This window comes from Elephas maximus, chromosome 2, assembly GCF_024166365.1.
Source record: "Elephas maximus indicus isolate mEleMax1 chromosome 2, mEleMax1 primary haplotype, whole genome shotgun sequence".
NCBI lineage: Eukaryota > Metazoa > Chordata > Mammalia > Proboscidea > Elephantidae > Elephas > Elephas maximus.
Genome location: NC_064820.1, coordinates 204,357,902 through 204,376,826, shown reverse-complemented (window position 1 = coordinate 204,376,826; position 18,925 = coordinate 204,357,902). Strand labels below are relative to the sequence as shown.

The window sequence follows — 18,925 nt, the reverse complement described above, 5'->3', positions numbered from 1 at the left end:
ACTAGCTCCAAAAGAAAAGGAGAGGCATTTGGGGTCTTAATGAATTCAGGGGCAGGAAAGATAGAAGTTTATGGCTACAGAGTGTAACGATGCCACAAAATATTTCACAGGTGGGGGATTTCTACATGTTGAACATGGGTTTGCTGAATTTGAGGCAAAAGTCAGAGACACTAGAGGGTTTGAGAAGCATTGAGTCTGGGTGTTAAATGGGTCATCTCCACAGATTTGAAGGAGAGGGAGGCTTCGGGCTGGGAGAAGACCAGACCTTTATCTTAGAGACATAGCCTCCAAGAAGGATGTGTTTAACAATGGGAGCTAAGACGTTGCTGTAATCTTCCTTTGTGTGTGGAACAGGGTGTAAAGAGCAGCCTCTACCTCATTTGAACACAAGTATTTCCTTCCCTCATCAAGTTAAGTTCCCTCAACCAAACTACATTACTTTATCTTCTTGTACCAATGTTTTGCATTATGTATCATATTCTGTTTTCATCAGAAGGCAATAGAAGAATACTTCTGCATTTTTGGTGTATTTCTGTTAGAACACCATCCATAATGTCCAGTGTTCATTATGTAAAGATTCCTGGTGCAGTGGCCCTCCCCAGACCTCCAACCACTTCAAAACAGGGCTTCCAAGTCTTGTCTTTATTGTGATGGTGCCAATAATTCTCATTAATGAATACCTTTCATCAGAAACTGTTCAATTTTTTTTTTTTTTTTGCAAATATATGGGTTATGTGGAAGGCTAAATAAATGGCCCCTGAATGTGCCCATGTCCTAATTCCCAGGATCTGTGAATGCTACCTTATGTGGCAAAAGGAACTTTGCAGGTGTGATTAAGTTAAAACATTTGAGATGGAGAGATTATTCCAGTTGTCTGGATGGGCCCAATATGACCAACAAGGCCTTTATAAGAGGAAGGCAGAAGAGTTAGAGTCATAGGGGGAAAATGTGATAATAGAAACAGGAACCAAGAAATACAGGCAGCCTCTAGAAGCTAAAAAAGGCAAGGAAACAGATTCTCTCAGAGACTTCAGAAAGAACCATATTTGCTGAAATCTTGACTTTAGCCCAGTGAAACTATTTCAAACTCCAACCTCCAGAATTGTAATAGGATAAATGTGTGTTGTTTTGAGCCAATGAGTCTGTGATAATTTGTTACAGCAGCAATAAGAAAGTAATACAGGTTATAAAAAATAAAGAATTAGTTACCGAATTCTAAATTCCTGAAACTGGTAAACTGGGCAGCCCCATTCCGTCACATACAGAAAGATTGGATTTAAATCTCAATCCCTCTATTTACTAGCTGAACAAGTTCCTGAGCCTCAGTTTCTTCATCTGTAAAATGGGGGAGAAAAAACTACATACTTTACAGAACGTTTGTGGAGGTCAATTGAGTTAATATATTTAAAGTGCTTAAAACAGTGACTAGTACATAGTAAGCCCTCAATAAATGTTAGCTAGTAATTTTTATCATTATTAATATTTGCCCATTAATCTTAAGCACAATACTGCAATGACCTATATACTACTTCCTAGATCAATTCTGGAATGCAGCAACTGAAAACAATATGTAAATGCTTAAAAATTTCATGTATAGGAAGAATATTTCCTGCTTTCTAATATTTCCATTAAAGAATAAGAAACAGTTGTTCTTCAGTGCCCCAAATGAGGTAAGGGGGTCAGAATCTAGATGTCATCACTGACCTGAAATGTCTGCTCTGGAAAAATCAGTAAAAGGAGCCAAAGCACATTCTCTAGGGAAATTCTGCAGCATTAGTAGTCAAGGTCTGGCTGAAAGTAGCCCTTCACTTTGTTATCTAGCCCAGAGCCCTAGTGTCCTGGGTTTGTTCTGGGCTCTCCTGATCTACTCAAACCCATTGCCATCGAGTCGATTCCAACTCATAGTGACCCTATAGGACAGAGCAGAACTGCCCCATAGAGTTTCCAAGAATCTACTCAAGCAAGTGGAAATACCCACTTTCAGGAGAGGGCAGAAACAACTCCTAAATCTCAGAGTATTGTTTAAGACTGTGTTCCTTAGATGGCAAAGGGCAATACAACCCTTTCAGCTACTCTCTGCTCTTGGATCTCTGCCCTCGTATTGCAATTAAGATCGATTCATCAGGACAGGCTAAATGATATAACAGACAACCCTCATGTTTCGTTGAATTAACACAAAAAGAATTTATTTTTTACCCACATCATGGTCCAAATTGGACATTGCTTGTTGGAACACTCTTCTGGGTGTCTCTCCCATAAGTAACAATTCATGGGTCAGGCTTCTTTCGTATGGAAACTCAGCCCTCCTCTGGGGCAGCAAAATCCTCTTCACACAGTCATCAGGGGTGGAAAGGGCAGAGGATCATGCAACTAAAGGCGCCTCCCTTTAGTTAGCCCACATAAGACTTCAAAGGGAACTGAGAGATGTGGCCTAGCCATGTTCCCAGGAGGAAAAGAGAACCAACTGGTAAGAGAATCAAATGAAGGACTGACCAGTGTTATAAATTAAATCATATTCCCCAAAATAATGTGTTGGGATCTGTTATGGATTGAACTGTGCCCCGCCAAAATACATGTTGTAATTCCTAACTTCTATGCCTCTGGTTATAATCCCATTTGGGAATGGGTTGTTTCTGTTACATTAAAGAGACAGGATTAGTGTCTTAAGTCAATTTCTTTTGAGCTATAAAAGAGATTAAACAAGCAAGCAAAAGAAGCAGAGATGGGGGACGAGAGATGCCAAGCCACATAAAGATTACCCAAGAGCAGAAGCTGAGAAAAGACAAGTACCTTCCTCCAGAACCAACAGAGAGGGAAAGCCTTCTCTCAGAGCTGGCACCTGAATTTGGACTTCTATCCTCCTAAACTGTGAGAAAATAAATTTCTGTTTGTTGAAGCCATCCAATTGTGGTATTTCTGTTATAGCAGCAGTAGATAACTAAGACAGGATCCTAACCCCTATTCCTGTGGATGTAATCTTATTTTGAACTAGGATTTTCTTTTTTATGTGAAATAGATCATACCCAAGTAGGATGGGTTCTAAGTCTAATCACTTCTGAGTTATAAACAAAACAAATCAGATACAGAAATACATACACACAAGGAGAAGACAGATGCCATGTCAGGATCATCTACAAGCCAAGGTACTAAGGAATGCCTGGGACTACCTACAAGGAAGGAAATGACACGGTAGAGACCCAGGTTTGGACTTTTAGCCCCCAGAACTATAAGAAAATAAATTTCTGTTCTTTAAAGCCACCCACTTGTGGTATTTCTGTTACAGCAACACTAGATTACAAAGACACCTGGAGAGAAACATCCCTGGTTTTTACAAACTCTCAAATAAGAAATAAGTAATAGGGCATTTTTTTTTTTCTTTTATGCAACTTCAGAAGATAACAGTGTCTTGTAGGAGACTGAATGTGGGCAATCAAGGGGTCCGTTTGAGCAGATTACAGGGACGCTCAGCTGGGGGGTCAACACCATAAGGACATTATACATGTTTGGAAGTTACAGCAGAAACATGGTCAATTTTTCATATGTCAATGTCCGCCCGTGTTCATTAACCCAGCCATGTGAGGGCACGTTCTTCTGGATCCCCAGTATACACACCTCCATCTTCCTCAGTATTTGAGACTGCTTTCACAAACCCCCTTTTCTATGTCCTTCATTCCTGGTACCTGTCCATTGTTGGAAGCAGAGGAATTCAGAGTATGTGGCAAAAAATTCTACACGCATGGTTCTTAGGTGGAGGAAATTCTGCTATACCTGGGATTTCACAAACTGTGGGAAAGGACCTTCTGGGCGCTGAGCTGTTCATACAACATCACATTCCTTGTCAAAGGGCAGTTAAGGTTTAGGAGTAGAAATTAAGAATATTGGAAATGTGGACAGGAATTTTAATTCTCATGGAATCTAGACTTTCTGGAGCCGTCATAGCTGAAACTCCCCACCCCAAACTACTGCCCTGAGATAATCTTTGAACCTTAAACTTTGAGCCAAAACTGGTCTCCTGAAAGCCATCTTTAAGTCAACAACAAACCGAAAAAAAAAAAAAAAAAAACTCGTTGCCGCCAAGTCGCTTCTGACTCACAGCAACCCTATAGGATAGAGTAGAAACTGCCCCATAGGGCTTCCAAAGACCATCTGGTGGATTCAAACTGCTGACCTTTTGGTTAGTAGCTGAACGTTTAACCACCGCACCACAAGGACTCAACAACAGTTTAACTTAATTAGTAAAGAATGTTTTCTTTGGCTATTGTGCTGTTTAAAGAATTATCTTCAAACAGTCAGTTTTGACACCAGCAATTCCAAAGGTCAGGATAGAAGCTATGTTTTAAAGTCAATCAGTAATTATTTGAATTGTTCTTCAAGTAAATACTGTATGGAATCCTGCATGTCCACAAGTTATGTTGTAAATTTTATTCTGGCCCTGTTTCCATTAAAGCAATAAGCTGGGATAAAAAAAAAAAAACTGTAAAACATTTTCTTTTCTGGAACATTTTTGACTCTCTAGTCAGAAATGTTGCCCCAATTTGCAAATAGTCTGTTAAATAAACTTGTATTATTGACTTAATATAATTTTATTTTAACAGAAATGAGGCATGTTCTAGGGCTGTGTGGCCGAGCATATGGGTTGTGACAAAGTTGAGGTTACAGTAATTCTTGAAGATACCCTTGTCTAAAGTCCTGCCATCTCAGACTTCATCTGAAACGTGCTGCTTGGGGTAAATAAAAACGCCATTAGAGGGGTGAATAGGATTTTTTCTTTTTTAACCTAAAATACAAACAAGTCGTCACACACGCACTTATGGAAGTATCAGCTCTTTAATTTTCCAATGTCAGGGAAATGTTGGGGAGGAGAATCATTTGAGGCCTCCAATTTTTTCAGGTTTATAGCCATGTGAGCTTGGCAGTGTTTGAGAGGTCACAGCAAGACGTTTAGCAGGAAGAGACCAGTGAGCATTGATGAGATGATGGGCATCAGAGGGGGGTTCCCACTGATGGGGTCTATACAATAGGTACGAATGTCTATGTTATCCAGTACAGTTGCATTCAATTGGCAGGCACTTTCAGTGGTGCAACCCATAGCAAAAGCTGCAAAGTAAGGACCAACTGCCAAGAGAAAAATCCAGGAGTTAGTTTTCCCTCTCACCTTGTCCCTCCTCCTCACATCCTCATGTCTACCTATCTTGAGGGGGATTCACATTTTTTCCCTCTGGTTTCCCCAAGGAAGCAAAGGTAAGGAAGAAAACATATCACAGAGGTGCTTTAGCTGAACATATGAGGTCTGACTTCCAGCCTTCTTCTCTATGTCAGTTTTCTCTTCCCTAATCAGCACCCATGGACCCTAGTCTCAGCCATGCATCTGTACTCTCCTCTTCTGCCAGATGGTTCCTTCCAAGCCTTGGAGAGATTACCTAGCATCTGGCCCTGTGCCACCCCTTGCTTACATGTTACTCAGCCCCTGGGAAGGTCCCAATGGCTCCTGTCTCCCGTTATTTATGCCCTTGTGTGGTCCCCTCCCGCAAGGAATTCAGATTGGGCTGTGTAACCAATAGGAGACAACAGAAGTGATGCCATGTCACTTCAGAGATTACATTATAAAAAATACTGCAGCTTCTGACTTGCGCCCTCTCTCTCTCTCTGATCACTTGCTCTGGGAGAAACCAGCTGATATGTCATGAGGACACTCAAAACTGAGGCCTTCAGACTACCACATGACTGTGTTTGGAAGTCAGTCCTCAATCCAGATGACCACAGCCCCTTTTCAACACCATGAATACAACTTCACGAGAGGCCCTGACCCAGAACCACTGAGCTAAGCCACTGAGCTGATCCACAGAAATTGTGAAATAAGGAACATTTGTTATTTTAAGCTGCTAAATTTTTCCATAATTTGTTACATAGCTAATACACTGTACCCTTTAAGAAGATGAACACCAAAAACCTGTGGAAAAATCCATACCTGTGCCAATAATCACAGCACACTTTGTTTCTGTCCCTGTGCAGGTAAGGGGGACTGGGTCACAGGAAATATTTTGATCAGTGTAGCAGGCATAACATTTAACGCCATTAGGGTCTGAGGATTTCTGAGGCCCTGAATGAAGAGAGAAAATTTTCATCTTAAGAAATAGAAAAAGGAACTGAGAGCATTACTACTCCCCAAGAACATGATTATTCCATAATCCTTCCACCAAAAATCAAAATTATTTACAACTGGGAGGGCATGAGGGTAGATACTATTTGGGAAAACATAATCAAAATGAACCTTATATAAATTCAGTGTTATTGGCCCCTTTCATGAACAGCCCCTCTCTGACTGGAGGAAAAGTGATTACATAACAGTAGGGAAAGTAATCTGTAGTCTGAAAAAAATACTGTTAAGGCTGTGAAGAATTAAGTAGGCAAGGAAAGACCATTTTCTCTGCTAGAAAGAGAAAGCAAGTAACTTAAATCTACACACCGATACTTAGATAAAATCCTCAGTACCAAGCCCTACCACACAGCTGTCATTCATTCTCTCCTTGCAGGTGAGGGGGTCATATCCATTTCTAACTCTTCACCAGAGCCACCAGGAGAAGGAGAGACAATCAGTGAGAGGACAACTTAGAAGCAGAGAGATGGGTCATGAAATGGTACTTAAAGCAGAAGGGTAGAGGCAAAGGATTGGGAGCAGGCATGGGAAGAAGAGAGAAGCAGAGATATACAGCCTGCAGGCACTTACCTGAGATATCATCTTTGTTGCATTTCTCAGAATGGCAGCATCGGTGGTCGTACCAAAATGTATATCCATTTCCCAGTGATGCCGTGAAGGCCAGTGAGGTACACTCTTTTTGATTACAGCCTTTACTCTGCTTAGAGTTTAGGACATCCCCTGCACAGAACCAAACCCCAAACAGAATTTTCCCACTGACCCATAGAGAAAGCGATGCTCCTAGTGTTAAAGGATTAGGTGTCTCAACTCCCTTTGTCTTTAATCTTTCCACTTCTCCAAAAGAGTCCTTCTGCTTTGGTTCATTTCTCGGAATGAAACAATGGAGGAACAATTTCTTAGAATTTATTAGGGTTGGAATGTCATGCCTCAGTGGTCGCCAAGAGGCTGATGTGGGAACCAGGATTAAAAAAAAAAAAAAAATTGTAGTAGAATCAACTCGGACTTTGCTGTCAACTCCATGTGTGTCAGAGTAGAGCTGTGCTCCATACACTTTCCATGACTGTGACCTTTCAGAAATATAGATCTCCAGGCCTTTCTTATGAGACACTTCTGGGTGGATTCAAACAGCCAACATTTTGCTTAGTCATTTGTACCTCTCAGGGATTCCTGGAGACCAGGATTTCCTGGTCTTTTGAAGCACTGAGCAATCTGCAGAGAGTCTCCTGCTCAATGCCCCACCCCTGACACTTCCCACCACCACATACGCCCAACCCCTAGCCTGGTAGAGCTATGTAAGGGAAAAAAAAAATGTGTTACCATGGAGTTCAACTCATAGACTCATAGTTGACATTATAGGGCAGAGTAGAAATGCCCCATAGGGTTTCCAAGGAGTCCCTGGTGGATTCGAACTGCCAACCTTCTGGTTAACAGTGGAGTTCTCAATCGCTGTGCCACCAGGACTCCTGTGTAAGGAAGCAAGGATAAAAAAAGAAGATGCACAGGGGAAGGTGGAACTACATCAAGTTGCCTAACAAAGTACCCACATCATTCTAAGCACCTTCTCCCTCTGGCATGCCTAGAAGCCTAGGCAGGGTGTCTGGGTGCTGCATACCTAGTGACTGGAGTTGTTGCTTATTATTGAAGCAGCCTTGGGTGGCTTCACATGTCTGGTCAGGACTACATGGATTAGAACTGCAGCTTTCACAATTATAACTCTAGGAAAAGGAAATAAAAAATTATTCAAAAAGTAATTCAGGAATGAAAATGTCAGGAGTCATTTTTGATATTTCCGATACTCAAATATTCCTGGGTGTCAAGGTATTGTGAAACTCACTCCCTGTACTGGCTGGATGGGCAACTGGAGACCCCTGGAATCCACAGTCCCTCCCTGAGGGGTCTACATCAGGCCTGCTCTGACCCACTACCACCACCAGCTCAGTCCCTCTCAGCTCCCCACAGCCTGGGTTGCTAATAAGCTTACTATTGTGCTCAGAGAAAGGGTCTTCAACCCTGCAAAGCTTGTCACTGTTCTCATAGGTGAACCTGGTTTCTCCTAAGTGGGTCATTCCTCTTTGTTATAGTCTATCTTACCCTTCAGGGTCTTTGAGAGAAAAAGGTCATTTGTTTGTTCTCACCCACGCAGTGCTGAAAGCAAAGGCTGCAAGGACACAGGTGATGAGGAGACTCTTGAGAGTGGAGGATGAAGGCATGATTGGCTCCTAAAACACACTACACAAGGCACAAGTGAGAGCTGAGAGGCCAGGGTTATAGGGTCCAAGTCTCTTATCCTAAACACTGCAGAGCATCGCCCATTCATTCTAATTTGGCAAGCAAAAATTTGTCAAGGATTAGTTTTGTGTCAGATAAGCCTTTGACAAAAATGTCTCTGTCATCAAGGCACCTGGAGACAGGAGCCTACTTTCCCTGGGAAAGACTGACGTGGATCCTCCTCACATGGATATGGAAGGTGTTAGAGCTCCCTCCAAAGCTGAAGTAGGATGATTTGACCAAGATGAACATATCACTCATCTGGGGAGAGGAGGAGGCTATTTATGTAGTAAGCATTCCCTTAGCCAAGGACACCAATCTCTCAATTCCAAAAACCCCTTCCCACAAACAGCCAAATTCCACTGCATTTGCAACTGGCTAGCCCCTACAACACAAGTTCCATCACCTGGAAACTCTCACCTTCAAGTAGTTCCAATCTTCCTTTGAAGGCACTAACTCTGAAACAGAGAAGAAGGTAAATGATTATTAGGGAACCTCACCTAGAAAAGAAATGAAACTTAGACGATGAGTGAATGCCATAAATGAGCTCTTTATCTCACCTCTAGCATCTTTCGGCTCCTTTTATAGCACCAGAGCCAAGTGGTCTAGTAATTAAAGCATTGTAGCTACATATGGTTTTGACTTAAAGCCAAACACACGAAATTGCATTTACCCTCTAGAAAGATACTGTGAGAACAGCCATTTCTGACCCTCTGGTCTCCTAACAAGAAATTCTTTAGTGAAGTAGATTATTGTGAGTTTAGCAAAAGAGTGTTAAAAAAAGAAAAAAAAAGTAAGAGGACCGGCTTGTAATTCTGAACCCCCATTTGTAATTCGGAGCTTCCCAGTCATAGGTGTCTTCACCAAATATTTTAATACCCTGAGCTTTTATCAAGCATTAGCTCTGTAATGCGTAAGATGCAACTGCAGTTGTTATGGAACTGAAGACACCGTCCACTGAGTAAGGTGCCACTCACGTAAGACTACAGGTAATACATTCCTTTTAGAATGTAGTGCCAGAAAAAGAAGTGTTTCTCTTCTGAAGTTCCAGCATGCTTCTTTTTCCAAATAATAGATATGAACTCTTCTCTCCTTGGCCACCAGAAAGTTCAGGATTATATTTTATGCTAAACCACAACTTCCTTAGTTGCTTTTCATTATGTTGCTATGTTCATCTTTTTGAAGCATCAGAGAAAAAGGATGAGGTGCAGGCTGCGATATTAACAACAAACCCAGCTATGAAGGAACATAACCCAGCAGAGAGTGGTTAGAAGGGAGGAAGTGGGACATTGGCGAGGATGAGAACTCCAGGGTCAACCTTAGCAGAGCTTGAATCCCAGCTCTGCTGCCCACTGGCTGTATGAACAAATTGGGGCACATAACAACACCTGTGGGCCTCAGTGCCTTGATGTTAGAAAGGCTTAAAGCTCACTCACTGAGTTATGTAGTGAGTTACACACTCACCCTATGTAAGTGCCTGGCACGTGGTGGACATCACTGTCCAGCTATTCCTAATTTCTAACTCCCAGTTGCCCTCCTGCTTGGAAGCTGTGACCCTCCCTTTCTCCTTCTCTATCCACGGCCCCAGGACCCTCTTGAATTTCTCTAGAAGAGAGACTGGGGGTCTCCCCACCCCCACCACTACACACGCCCATTTTCCTTCTCCTTCTGCCTTTATTTTCTTCCCCATTTATTGCTAGGGCATAAACTCTATGTTCTGAAAACCTGTTTGGAATGGGAGAGAAAGGCTAAAACACAGGAATTAATATTTCAATAGGAGCCCCTGGGTGGCACAAACAATTAAGCACTCAACTACTAGCCATAAGGTTGACAGTTTGAACCTACCCAGAGGTGCCTGGGGAGACATGCTAGCAATCTGCTTCCAAAAAGTCACAGCCTTGAAAACCCTATGGAATAATTCTACTCTGCACAAGTAGGACCACTATGAGTAAGAATCAACTCCAAAATAACATTTTAATAAACTCTCCTACCAGGCATAGAAATCTGGATTGCATGTTTTGAAAGTTCTGGGAGGTTATGGTGGTCTACAATAGTCAGGGACTGCCCAGGGTCCTGGGAGTGCCATCTCAGCTGAGTGCTGAAGAAGGAGAAGGAGCCAGGCCTGCAGGTGAGGAGGGGTGTGGCTGCCTTGGGCCTCAGAGGCCAGGGTGTCGAGAGCTCAGGGCAGGCAAGGGAGGCCAGTAGGGCTTGCTCAGTGCCCCTGCAAAGGCTGGGCATGAGAATATGACCAAGCAGATGCCTATCATTTAACCAAAGTCAAATGAAGAACTTTGTTATTGTTGTTGTTGTTGTTAGGTGCCATCAAGTTGGTTCTGACTCATAGTGACCCTAGGTACCACAGAACAAAACAATGCCTGGTCTTTAGCCACGCTCACAATCGTTATTATGCTTGAGCCTCTTATTGCAGCAACTGTGTCAGTCCATCTCATTAAGGGCATCCCTCTTTTCTGCTGACCCTGACTTTACCAAGCATGATGTCCTTCTCCAGGGACTGATCCCTCCTGAAAACATGTCCCAAGTATGTAAGACACAGTCTTGCCATCCTTGCTTCTAAGGAGCATTCTGATTGTACTTCTTCCAAGACAGATTTGTTTGTTCTTTTGGCAGTCCATGGTATATTCAATATTCTTCACTAACACCACAATTCAAATGTGTCAGTTCTTCTTCAGTCTTCCTTATTCATTATCCAGCTTTCACATGCATACAATGCCATTGAAAACACCATGTCTTGGGTCGGACACACCTTAGTCTTCAAGGTGACATCTTTGCTTTTCAACATTTTTAACAGGTCATTTGCAGCAGATTTGCCCAATGCAATGTGTCTTTTGATTTCTTGACTGCTGCTTCCATGGGTATTGATTGTGGATCAAAGTAAAATGAAGGCCTTAACAACTTCTATATTTTCTCCATTTATCATGATGCTGCTTATTGTTCCAGTTGTGAGGATATTTGTTTTATGCTGAGGTGTAATTCATACAGAAGGCTGTGGTCTTTGATCTTCATCAGTAAGTGCTTCAAGTCCTCTTCATTTTCAACAAGCAGAGTTGTGTCATCTGCATAACGTAGGTTGTTAATGAGCCATCCTCCAATCCTGATGCCCCGTTCTTCTTCATATAGTCCAGCTTCTCATTTTTTTTCTCAGATTATCTGCTCAGCATGCAGATCGAATTGGTATGGTGAAAGGATACAACCCTGACACACACCTTTCCTGACTTTAAACCATGCAGTATCCCCTTGTTCTGTCTGAACAATTGCCTCTTGATTTATGTCCAAGTTCCTCATGAGCAAAACTAAGTGTTTTGGAATTCCCATTCTTTGCAATTTATCCATAATTTATGACCTGCACAGTCAATTGCCTTTGCATAGCCAATAAAACACAGGTAAACATCCTTCTGGTATTCTCTGCTTTCAGTCAGGATCCATCTGACATCAGCAATGATATCCCTGGTTCCATATCCTCTTCCAGATCCAGCCTGAATTTCTGGCAGTTCCCTGTTGATATACTGCTGTAGCTGCTTTTGAATGATCTTCAGCAAAATTTTGCTTGCATGTGATATTAATGATATTATTTGATAATTTCCGCATTCAGTCAGATCACTTTTCTTGGGAATAGGCTTAAATATGGATCTCTTCCAGTCAGTTGGCCAGGTGGCTGTCTTACAAATTTCTTGGCTCAGGACCACTTCCAGAGCTGCATCCATTTGTTGAAACTCCACAATTGATATTCTGTCAATTCCTGGAGCCTTGTTTTTCCCCAATGCCTTCAGTGCAGCTTGGACTTCTTTCTTCAGTACCACCTGTTCCTGATCATATGCTACCTCTTAAAATGGCTGAACATCAACCAATTCTTTTTCGTATAATGGCTCTGTATATTCCTTCCATTTTCTTCTGATGCTTCCTGCGTCATTTAATACTTTCCCCATAGAATCTTTCACTATTGCAACTCGGGGCTTGGATTTTTTCTTCGGTTCTTTCAGCTTGAGAAATGCCAAGTGTGTTTTTCCCTTTTGGTTTTCTATCTCCAGCTCTTTGCACACATCATTATAATACTTTACTTTGTCTTCTCGAGCCACCCTTGGAAATCTTCTGTTCACTTCTTTTACTTCATCATTTCTTCCTTTTGCTTTAGCTGATTGACATTCAAGAGCAACTTTCAGAGTCTCTTCTGATATCCATTTTGGTCTTTTCTTTCTTTCCTGTCTTTTTAAAGACTTCTTGCTTTCTTCACATATGATGTCCATGATGTTATTCCACAACTTGTCTGGTCTTCAATCATTAGTGTTCAATGTGTCAAACCTATTCTTGAGATGGTCTCTAAATTCAGGTGGGATATACTCAAGGTCGTACTTTGGCCTTTGTGGACTTGTTCTAATTTTCTTCCATTTCAGCATATGAGCAATTGGTGATCTATTCCACAGTTAGCCTCCGGTCTAGTTTTTTGCCCTCTGAGTAACTGTAGAAGGCACAAAAATGCAGGGTCTAGAAGGATGGACCGGGAGGTCAGTGGGCAGGGCTCAGTTTCTCTGGGCGCCCATGGGTCTCATGCCTTCCTTTTGGTACCAGTGTCAGAACATGATGCTTTCTGTTTCTCTATAATGGTTCACTGTGAAACTTCTCTATAAGCACATTACTAGGCTGTGGGGTGAGATGGGAAAGGGGGTGAAGGGATGGGGTGCCCTTTACTTCAGGGGGAGAAAGTCAGCCTTTGTTCTGCACTAACCGACTTATTAGAGAGCCATCACACCATCTCCACAAAATGACAGAGCCAGAATTTGCCAGACAGATCTGGGAGTTCTTTTTAAATGGATATCATCAGTATTCCTTTCAATGAGGCTGTTTGAATTTTGCTAACTTAGGAAGACAAATCCCAATCTCCCTGCCCTGTTGAATTTCATGAGCCCTCCCATCTTTCTAGCCATCAAGCACGCCTCTCAGGTACAAGAAAAAAACCTGCAAAGATGGAGGTGTGTTCAGGTTCCCATACACTTTCTTTCCTAAAGGTAGGTTTTCAGAAAATGGCAAAGCCTTCTTTTATATTCTTTTTCTACCATAACCTTGAGCCAACTAAAATAGCCTCACAGACAATAAATAAATAAATAACCCAATGCCCTTTCCAAAAACCATCTCCAACCTCATTCCAAATTTCTCCTGGTGTCAGGAGAGAGGTCACAACCTCAAAGTAGTAGCTACAAATGCTGTCTTTATTTTGCATGGAGAGAGCTGGGTTTGAGGCAGGGAGAATAGGCTGAAGAGTGAGGCCAAGAGGGACTGTCTCCTCTTTCTGCCCCTGAGCACCATGTGGCCCTGGCTGTGTTACTTTTCAAAGTCAGTTTCCTGATGTGGGCTTACTTTGCAGGGTGAAGGCGAAGGGTAGGGGCTGTGGCAGGCAGTCAGTCGTGTCTTTGCCCTTCGGCCACCTTAGACTCATGTGAACAAAATGAGCAGCTATTTGCTTTGGCTAAACAGGGGCAGTTGGGTGCCTCACCCTAATGAAATGCTCAGTCTATGCTGATGCGGAAGTATAGGATTTTAAATATTCAATAATGAAAACTTGATGCTAAGCTTGCGAGTTGCTTTTTCCTCTGTCATCTCGACCCTTCTCAATGGGCAGGGAAGCCTGAAAGTCGCCCAGTCGCCTCAGAGCCCCAGAGGCTTGGACTCGCCTGGGTACTCTGCAAACTGGGAGAGGAAGAAGGATCACACTTTCATTTACACTAATCTCTGAAAGGAAACCCTTGTGACATAGTGGTCAAGAATTCTGCTGCTAACCAAAAGGTCAGCAGTTCAAATCCACCAGGTGCTCCTTGGAACCCTATGGGGCAGTCCCACTCTGTCCTATTGGGTCACTATGAGTCAAAATTGACTTGACAGCAATGGGTTTGTGCTTTTTAAAAAAAAAAAAAAAAAAAAAAACCTCTGAGAAACGAAGTTTTTTAATTTTCACAGAATCCAGATTTCTGGAGCCGTAGAGGTTGAGGTGATTATACCACCATGATATAATCTTTGAACCTTAAGTTCTTAGCCAGAACTGGTCTCCTAAAAATCACCTTTAAGTCAAATAATAGTCTAGCCTCAGGCCTGTGGTCTTTTGAAGAATTATCCACGTGCAGCCAGTTTCAAGAAACAGAAACTCCAACATCAGACTAGAAGTTATATTTTAGGGTAAATTGTTTTTATGCAAACATTATTATGGTCCCATTTTCATGTCAATGAATAATTACTAGCAATAAGATGGCATAGTAATTATTCATTGGAACATTTTTGACTCTCGAGTTGGAATGTGCAGTGCACAATGAATGTTTGAGCCAAGATTTGAACCAAAGTATTCTAACTTTGGAAACACTGGTGGCGTAGTGGTTAAAAGCTATGGCTGCCAACCAAAAGGTCGGCAGTTGGAATCTACCAGGCACTCCTTGGAAACACCGGGGAGCAGTTCTATTCTGTGCTATACGGTCATTATGAGTCAGAATCAACTAGATGGCAATGGTTTTGGTTTTTGGTATTCTAACTTTAGACTTTTTGCTCTTAACTGCTATATCAAATGTCTAATAACACTAGTGTGGCGTGATGGATCTCTTTTGTGTGGCTTTTCTCACTTTAGTCTTGTATGTAACTCCCACCCAAGTGATTGGGTGGGACTATGTAAATAAGCTAATCATGGCCAACCAAGGGGATTGGTCAGTTTTGCCAAACTGCTAGGCTTAAAACAGAGCCAATTCCAGAGCAGGAGAGGATCTCACCACTACTAAGCAAGAAGGGCTAAGAGTGGAGCTGGGATCCCTGCACTGAGAAGCTCCTGGAACCAGGAGACTGGAAGAGAGAGAGCTGTAACACTGAAGATGGCGAGAAGTGGTGGCAGAGAAACTGCAACAGGAGAGAACAGCAGGAGATCCCACAGTGGGCTTCCCACCCCACAGATCAAGAAAGCTGAGTGTCTTTGGGCAAGAAGCTTGCTGTCAGAGTAGGGTGCCTTCAGGAATTTGGTGGAGCTGGGTTTTCTGACACACAGAGGTAGAGCTGAGTACCTTCGGGCCAAGGCCTGCTGGTGGAGTAGGGTGCCCCCAGACACTTATCAGCAGAGTTAAAAGAGTTTTGTAACACTTGCCCAAGCAGAGCAGGGGCCAGGCTGAGGGGCCAAGTGCCAGGGAGAGACCTACCTGAGGGCATGGCTGGGAAGAGGCTGTATGTATACTGAGCATTCCTCAACTTGAATTATAACCTGTTACTTCCCTAATAGACCCCATAATCATGAGTATTGTCTGAGTTCTGTGTGGCCCTTGCAATGAATTATCGAACCCAACAGAGAAGTAGAGTGCTGTGGGAGGAATAGTTGGCATCAGAATTGATAAAGATGGTGGAGGGAGGAGGCATGTCTGACTTCCACCTCATAGGACTAAGCTTTGGGCTATTAATCTTGGTTCTCCTTCCCCCTTGTGAAGTTAGAGGAGGTCAGATGCTGTCCCCACACCATTCTTACAGAATATTATCCCAGTTTGCAAATAGTATATTAAATAAAAGTAGCCCTGGTGGTGCAGTGGTTAAAGCAATCAAGTGCTAACCGAAAGTTCATCAGTTAGGAACCACTAGCAGCTAATCAGGAGAAGAATGAGGCAGTCTGCTTCCATAGAGAGTCACAGCCTCAGAAACCCTATGGGGTCACTATGAGTTGGAATCAAGTCAACAGCAGTGGGCTTGGTTGGTTGTATATTAAATAAACGTCAATTAGTTTCTATTATTGGCTTAACATGATTTTTGTTTCAACATCTCTAAGTGAAATTTAGCCCTTCCTTCATGGAAACTCTGGTGGTCTAGTGGTTAAGAGCTATGGCTGCTAACCAAGAGGTTGGCAGTTCAAGTCCACCAAGTGCTCCTTGGAAACCTTATGGGGCACTTCTACTTGTCCTGTAAGGTGGCTAAGAGTCGGAATCGACTCAATAGCAATGGTTTTTTTGGTTTTCCACGATAAATGAAGTCTACAAACCACAACAAAACCACCCACCCATGGAACCCCTGAGGCTTGCCTATCAGGTAGCATCTGCCCACAACTCAAAGTAATTCTTTACCCTCACCAACTCTCTGCAATTCTTCCTTACCAGTCCCAGCCAGGTCTTGTGGTCCGATATATTCATAAAGAAGCACACTTGTTTTATTTTACATGTTTTAACTATTTTTTATAAAAGTGTTGCAATGTAATTCTTGCTGTTAGTTGTCATGGAGTCAATTCTGACTCATGGAAACCCCCTTTGTGCAGAGCAGAACTGCTCCATAAAGTTTTCAAGGCTATGACTATTCAGAAGTAGAGCACCAGGCCTGTCTCCAGATGTGCCTCTGGGTGGGTTCAAACTACCAACCTTTCACCTGGTAGTCGAGTGCTTAACTGAGCCACCCAGGGTCTCCTAATTTAATTGTAATCCTATACATTTTCTTTTTTTCCCATGAGAAGGGGTCCACAGTCTCTACCAGACTGCCAAATGTCCCATCACACAGACAGGGCTGACCCTCACCCTACTCAGTTCCCGACCCTGCCCTGTAGAGGCCTGGGTCAAGGTTATATGTTTTATGGTTCTTTTACCTCTTTCTGTCCCCCATTAAACCTTTTAGTTTCTTCTTTCAGTACTTTTCTCGTGAACTGGCTGAAGTGGCTGGGAGATGAGGATCTATTATTTGACAGGAAGAGGTAAGATCCAGAGGCCAAGTTTACCGCTCAATCCTGGTTACTGAATGTACTAGTTAAATACATCCTGGTTACTGAATGTACTAGTTAAACTGCCTGCTGTAATTAAATGGTACAAAAACACCTACCCCACCTCAGCTCCCAGTACGGCACAGAGCTTCAAGGACATGCTGAGGGAAGAAGAGAAAGAAGGACAGTGGGATGGAATGAGCCAATTGTGTCATCGCAAGGCTGATACACATGGCCCTGTTACTTCTTTCACACATAGAACAGATGTTACACCTGGTACCTCCCTACTGTGGGCCACCTTCTTGCTTCCTAGTGCCAGTCCACAGCAAGCCCTCCCGTGCCCTTCATGCTGAAATCTGGGATGACCTCTGGTTGTGGTGGGAAAGCTGCCAGAGGCCTTGAGAACATCTTTCCTGGGGAAAAGAAAAGAGAGGCAGAGACAGATAGCAGGAACTGGTCTGGACGGTAGAAGTTTCCTGCATGTTTGTTATCTTTGAGTTGTACCCTCCACAGCCTCCACTGGCTTCAGAATCATCCCACAGATCCACTCACAGGGACTCTCACTCACATTCTTATCATGAGGAATTATACCCCTCCCATAATGGGCAGCATGGCCACCTCTGGCCAGCCCAGTACCCAACCTCAGTCCTTAGAGGGATCTTCTGCATTTGACAAAACCAAGAGGCCTGGGGAGAGAATCATACCTTAGCACACAGACTTGGCACCTCTCACTCACCTCTCTGTCTCTATTTTGCTGCTCTGTAAAGTGGGGATAGGAAACAACTACTCACCTCTTAGGTGTGTGTGTGGATGATACGATTCAACCTGGCGCGTCTGTCTTCTTTACTCTGAAAGACATCAGCATGCAAGCAACAAAAGAAAAAATAGATCAATTGGACTAAATCAAAATTAAAAATGTTTGTTCATCAAAGGACTTTATCAAGAATTTGAAAAAACCTATAGAATGGGAGAAAATATATGGGAACCATATACCTGATAAGGGTTTAATACCCAAAACATATAAAGGTCTAGTACAACTCAACAAGAAAAAAATAAATGATCCAACCATAAAATGGGCAAAAGATTTGCATCGACATTTCAGATATACAAATGACCTACAAGTACATGAAAAGATACTCAATGTCAAAAGTCATTTTACCAGTTGCCATCAAGTAAATTCCAGCTCATGGTGACTCCATGTATATCAGAGTAAAACTATGCTTCATAGGGTTTTCAATGACTGAATTTTCAGATGTAGATCACCAGTCTTTTCTTCCAAGACATTTCTGGGTGGACTCGATCCACCAACATTTTGGTTAGCAGCCAAGTACTTTAACCATTTTCCCTCTAGCAACAAGAAATGCACATCAAAACCACAACGAGATACCACTTCACCCCCACTAAGATGGCTATTGGAGCCCTTATGACACAGTGGTTATGCATTTGGCTGCTAGCCAAAAAGTAAGCAGTTCAAATCCACCAGCCATTCCTTGGAAACCCTGTGGGACAGTTCTACTCTGTCCTATAAGGTCACTATGAGTCAGAATCAACTCAATGGCAATGGGTTTCGTTTTGGATTTAAGAAGGTTATTATCAGAAAACCAGAAAATGGCAGGTATTAGTGAGGATGTGGAGAAATTGGAACCCTCACCCATTGCTGGTGGGAGTGTAAAATGACACAGCAGCCCCTGTGGAAAAGTGTGGCAGTTCCTCAAAAAGTTAAACATAGAACTACCCTGTGGTTGTTGTTCTTACGTGCCATCAAGTTGGTTCCGGCTCATAGAGACTCTATGTAC

The 18,925-nt window shown here is 42.7% G+C and overlaps 1 protein-coding gene across 1 annotated transcript; it reads right to left on the bottom strand.

Moving 5' to 3' along the window:
• Window positions 1-4,815: 4,815 nt before the first annotated feature.
• Window positions 4,816-17,947, bottom strand: LOC126070418 (protein RoBo-1-like). The gene is made up of 8 exons (XM_049874617.1): window positions 17,921-17,947; window positions 17,496-17,542; window positions 8,846-8,883; window positions 8,293-8,376; window positions 7,770-7,872; window positions 6,728-6,877; window positions 5,969-6,100; window positions 4,816-5,115 (listed from the first exon to the last, which is right to left on the bottom strand). The coding sequence occupies exons 4-8, from the start codon at window positions 8,365-8,367 to the stop codon at window positions 4,928-4,930; spliced, it is 648 nt and encodes a 215-aa protein (XP_049730574.1). The 5' UTR covers window positions 8,368-8,376; window positions 8,846-8,883; window positions 17,496-17,542; window positions 17,921-17,947; the 3' UTR covers window positions 4,816-4,927.
• Between the last annotated feature and the right edge of the window lie 978 nt (window positions 17,948-18,925).

Excerpts from the sequence above, each read along its gene's own strand:
- LOC126070418 (XM_049874617.1), bottom strand. The coding sequence starts at position 8,367 with ATGCCTTCATCCTCCACTCTCAAGAGTCTCCTCATCACCTGTGTCCTT. Across the intron at positions 6,878-7,769 it reads GCAACAACTCCAGTCACTAG|GGGATGTCCTAAACTCTAAG; the intron begins GTATGCAGCACC and ends GGTTCTGTGCAG. Across the intron at positions 6,101-6,727 it reads CAACAAAGATGATATCTCAG|GGCCTCAGAAATCCTCAGAC; the intron begins GTAAGTGCCTGC and ends CTCTTCATTCAG.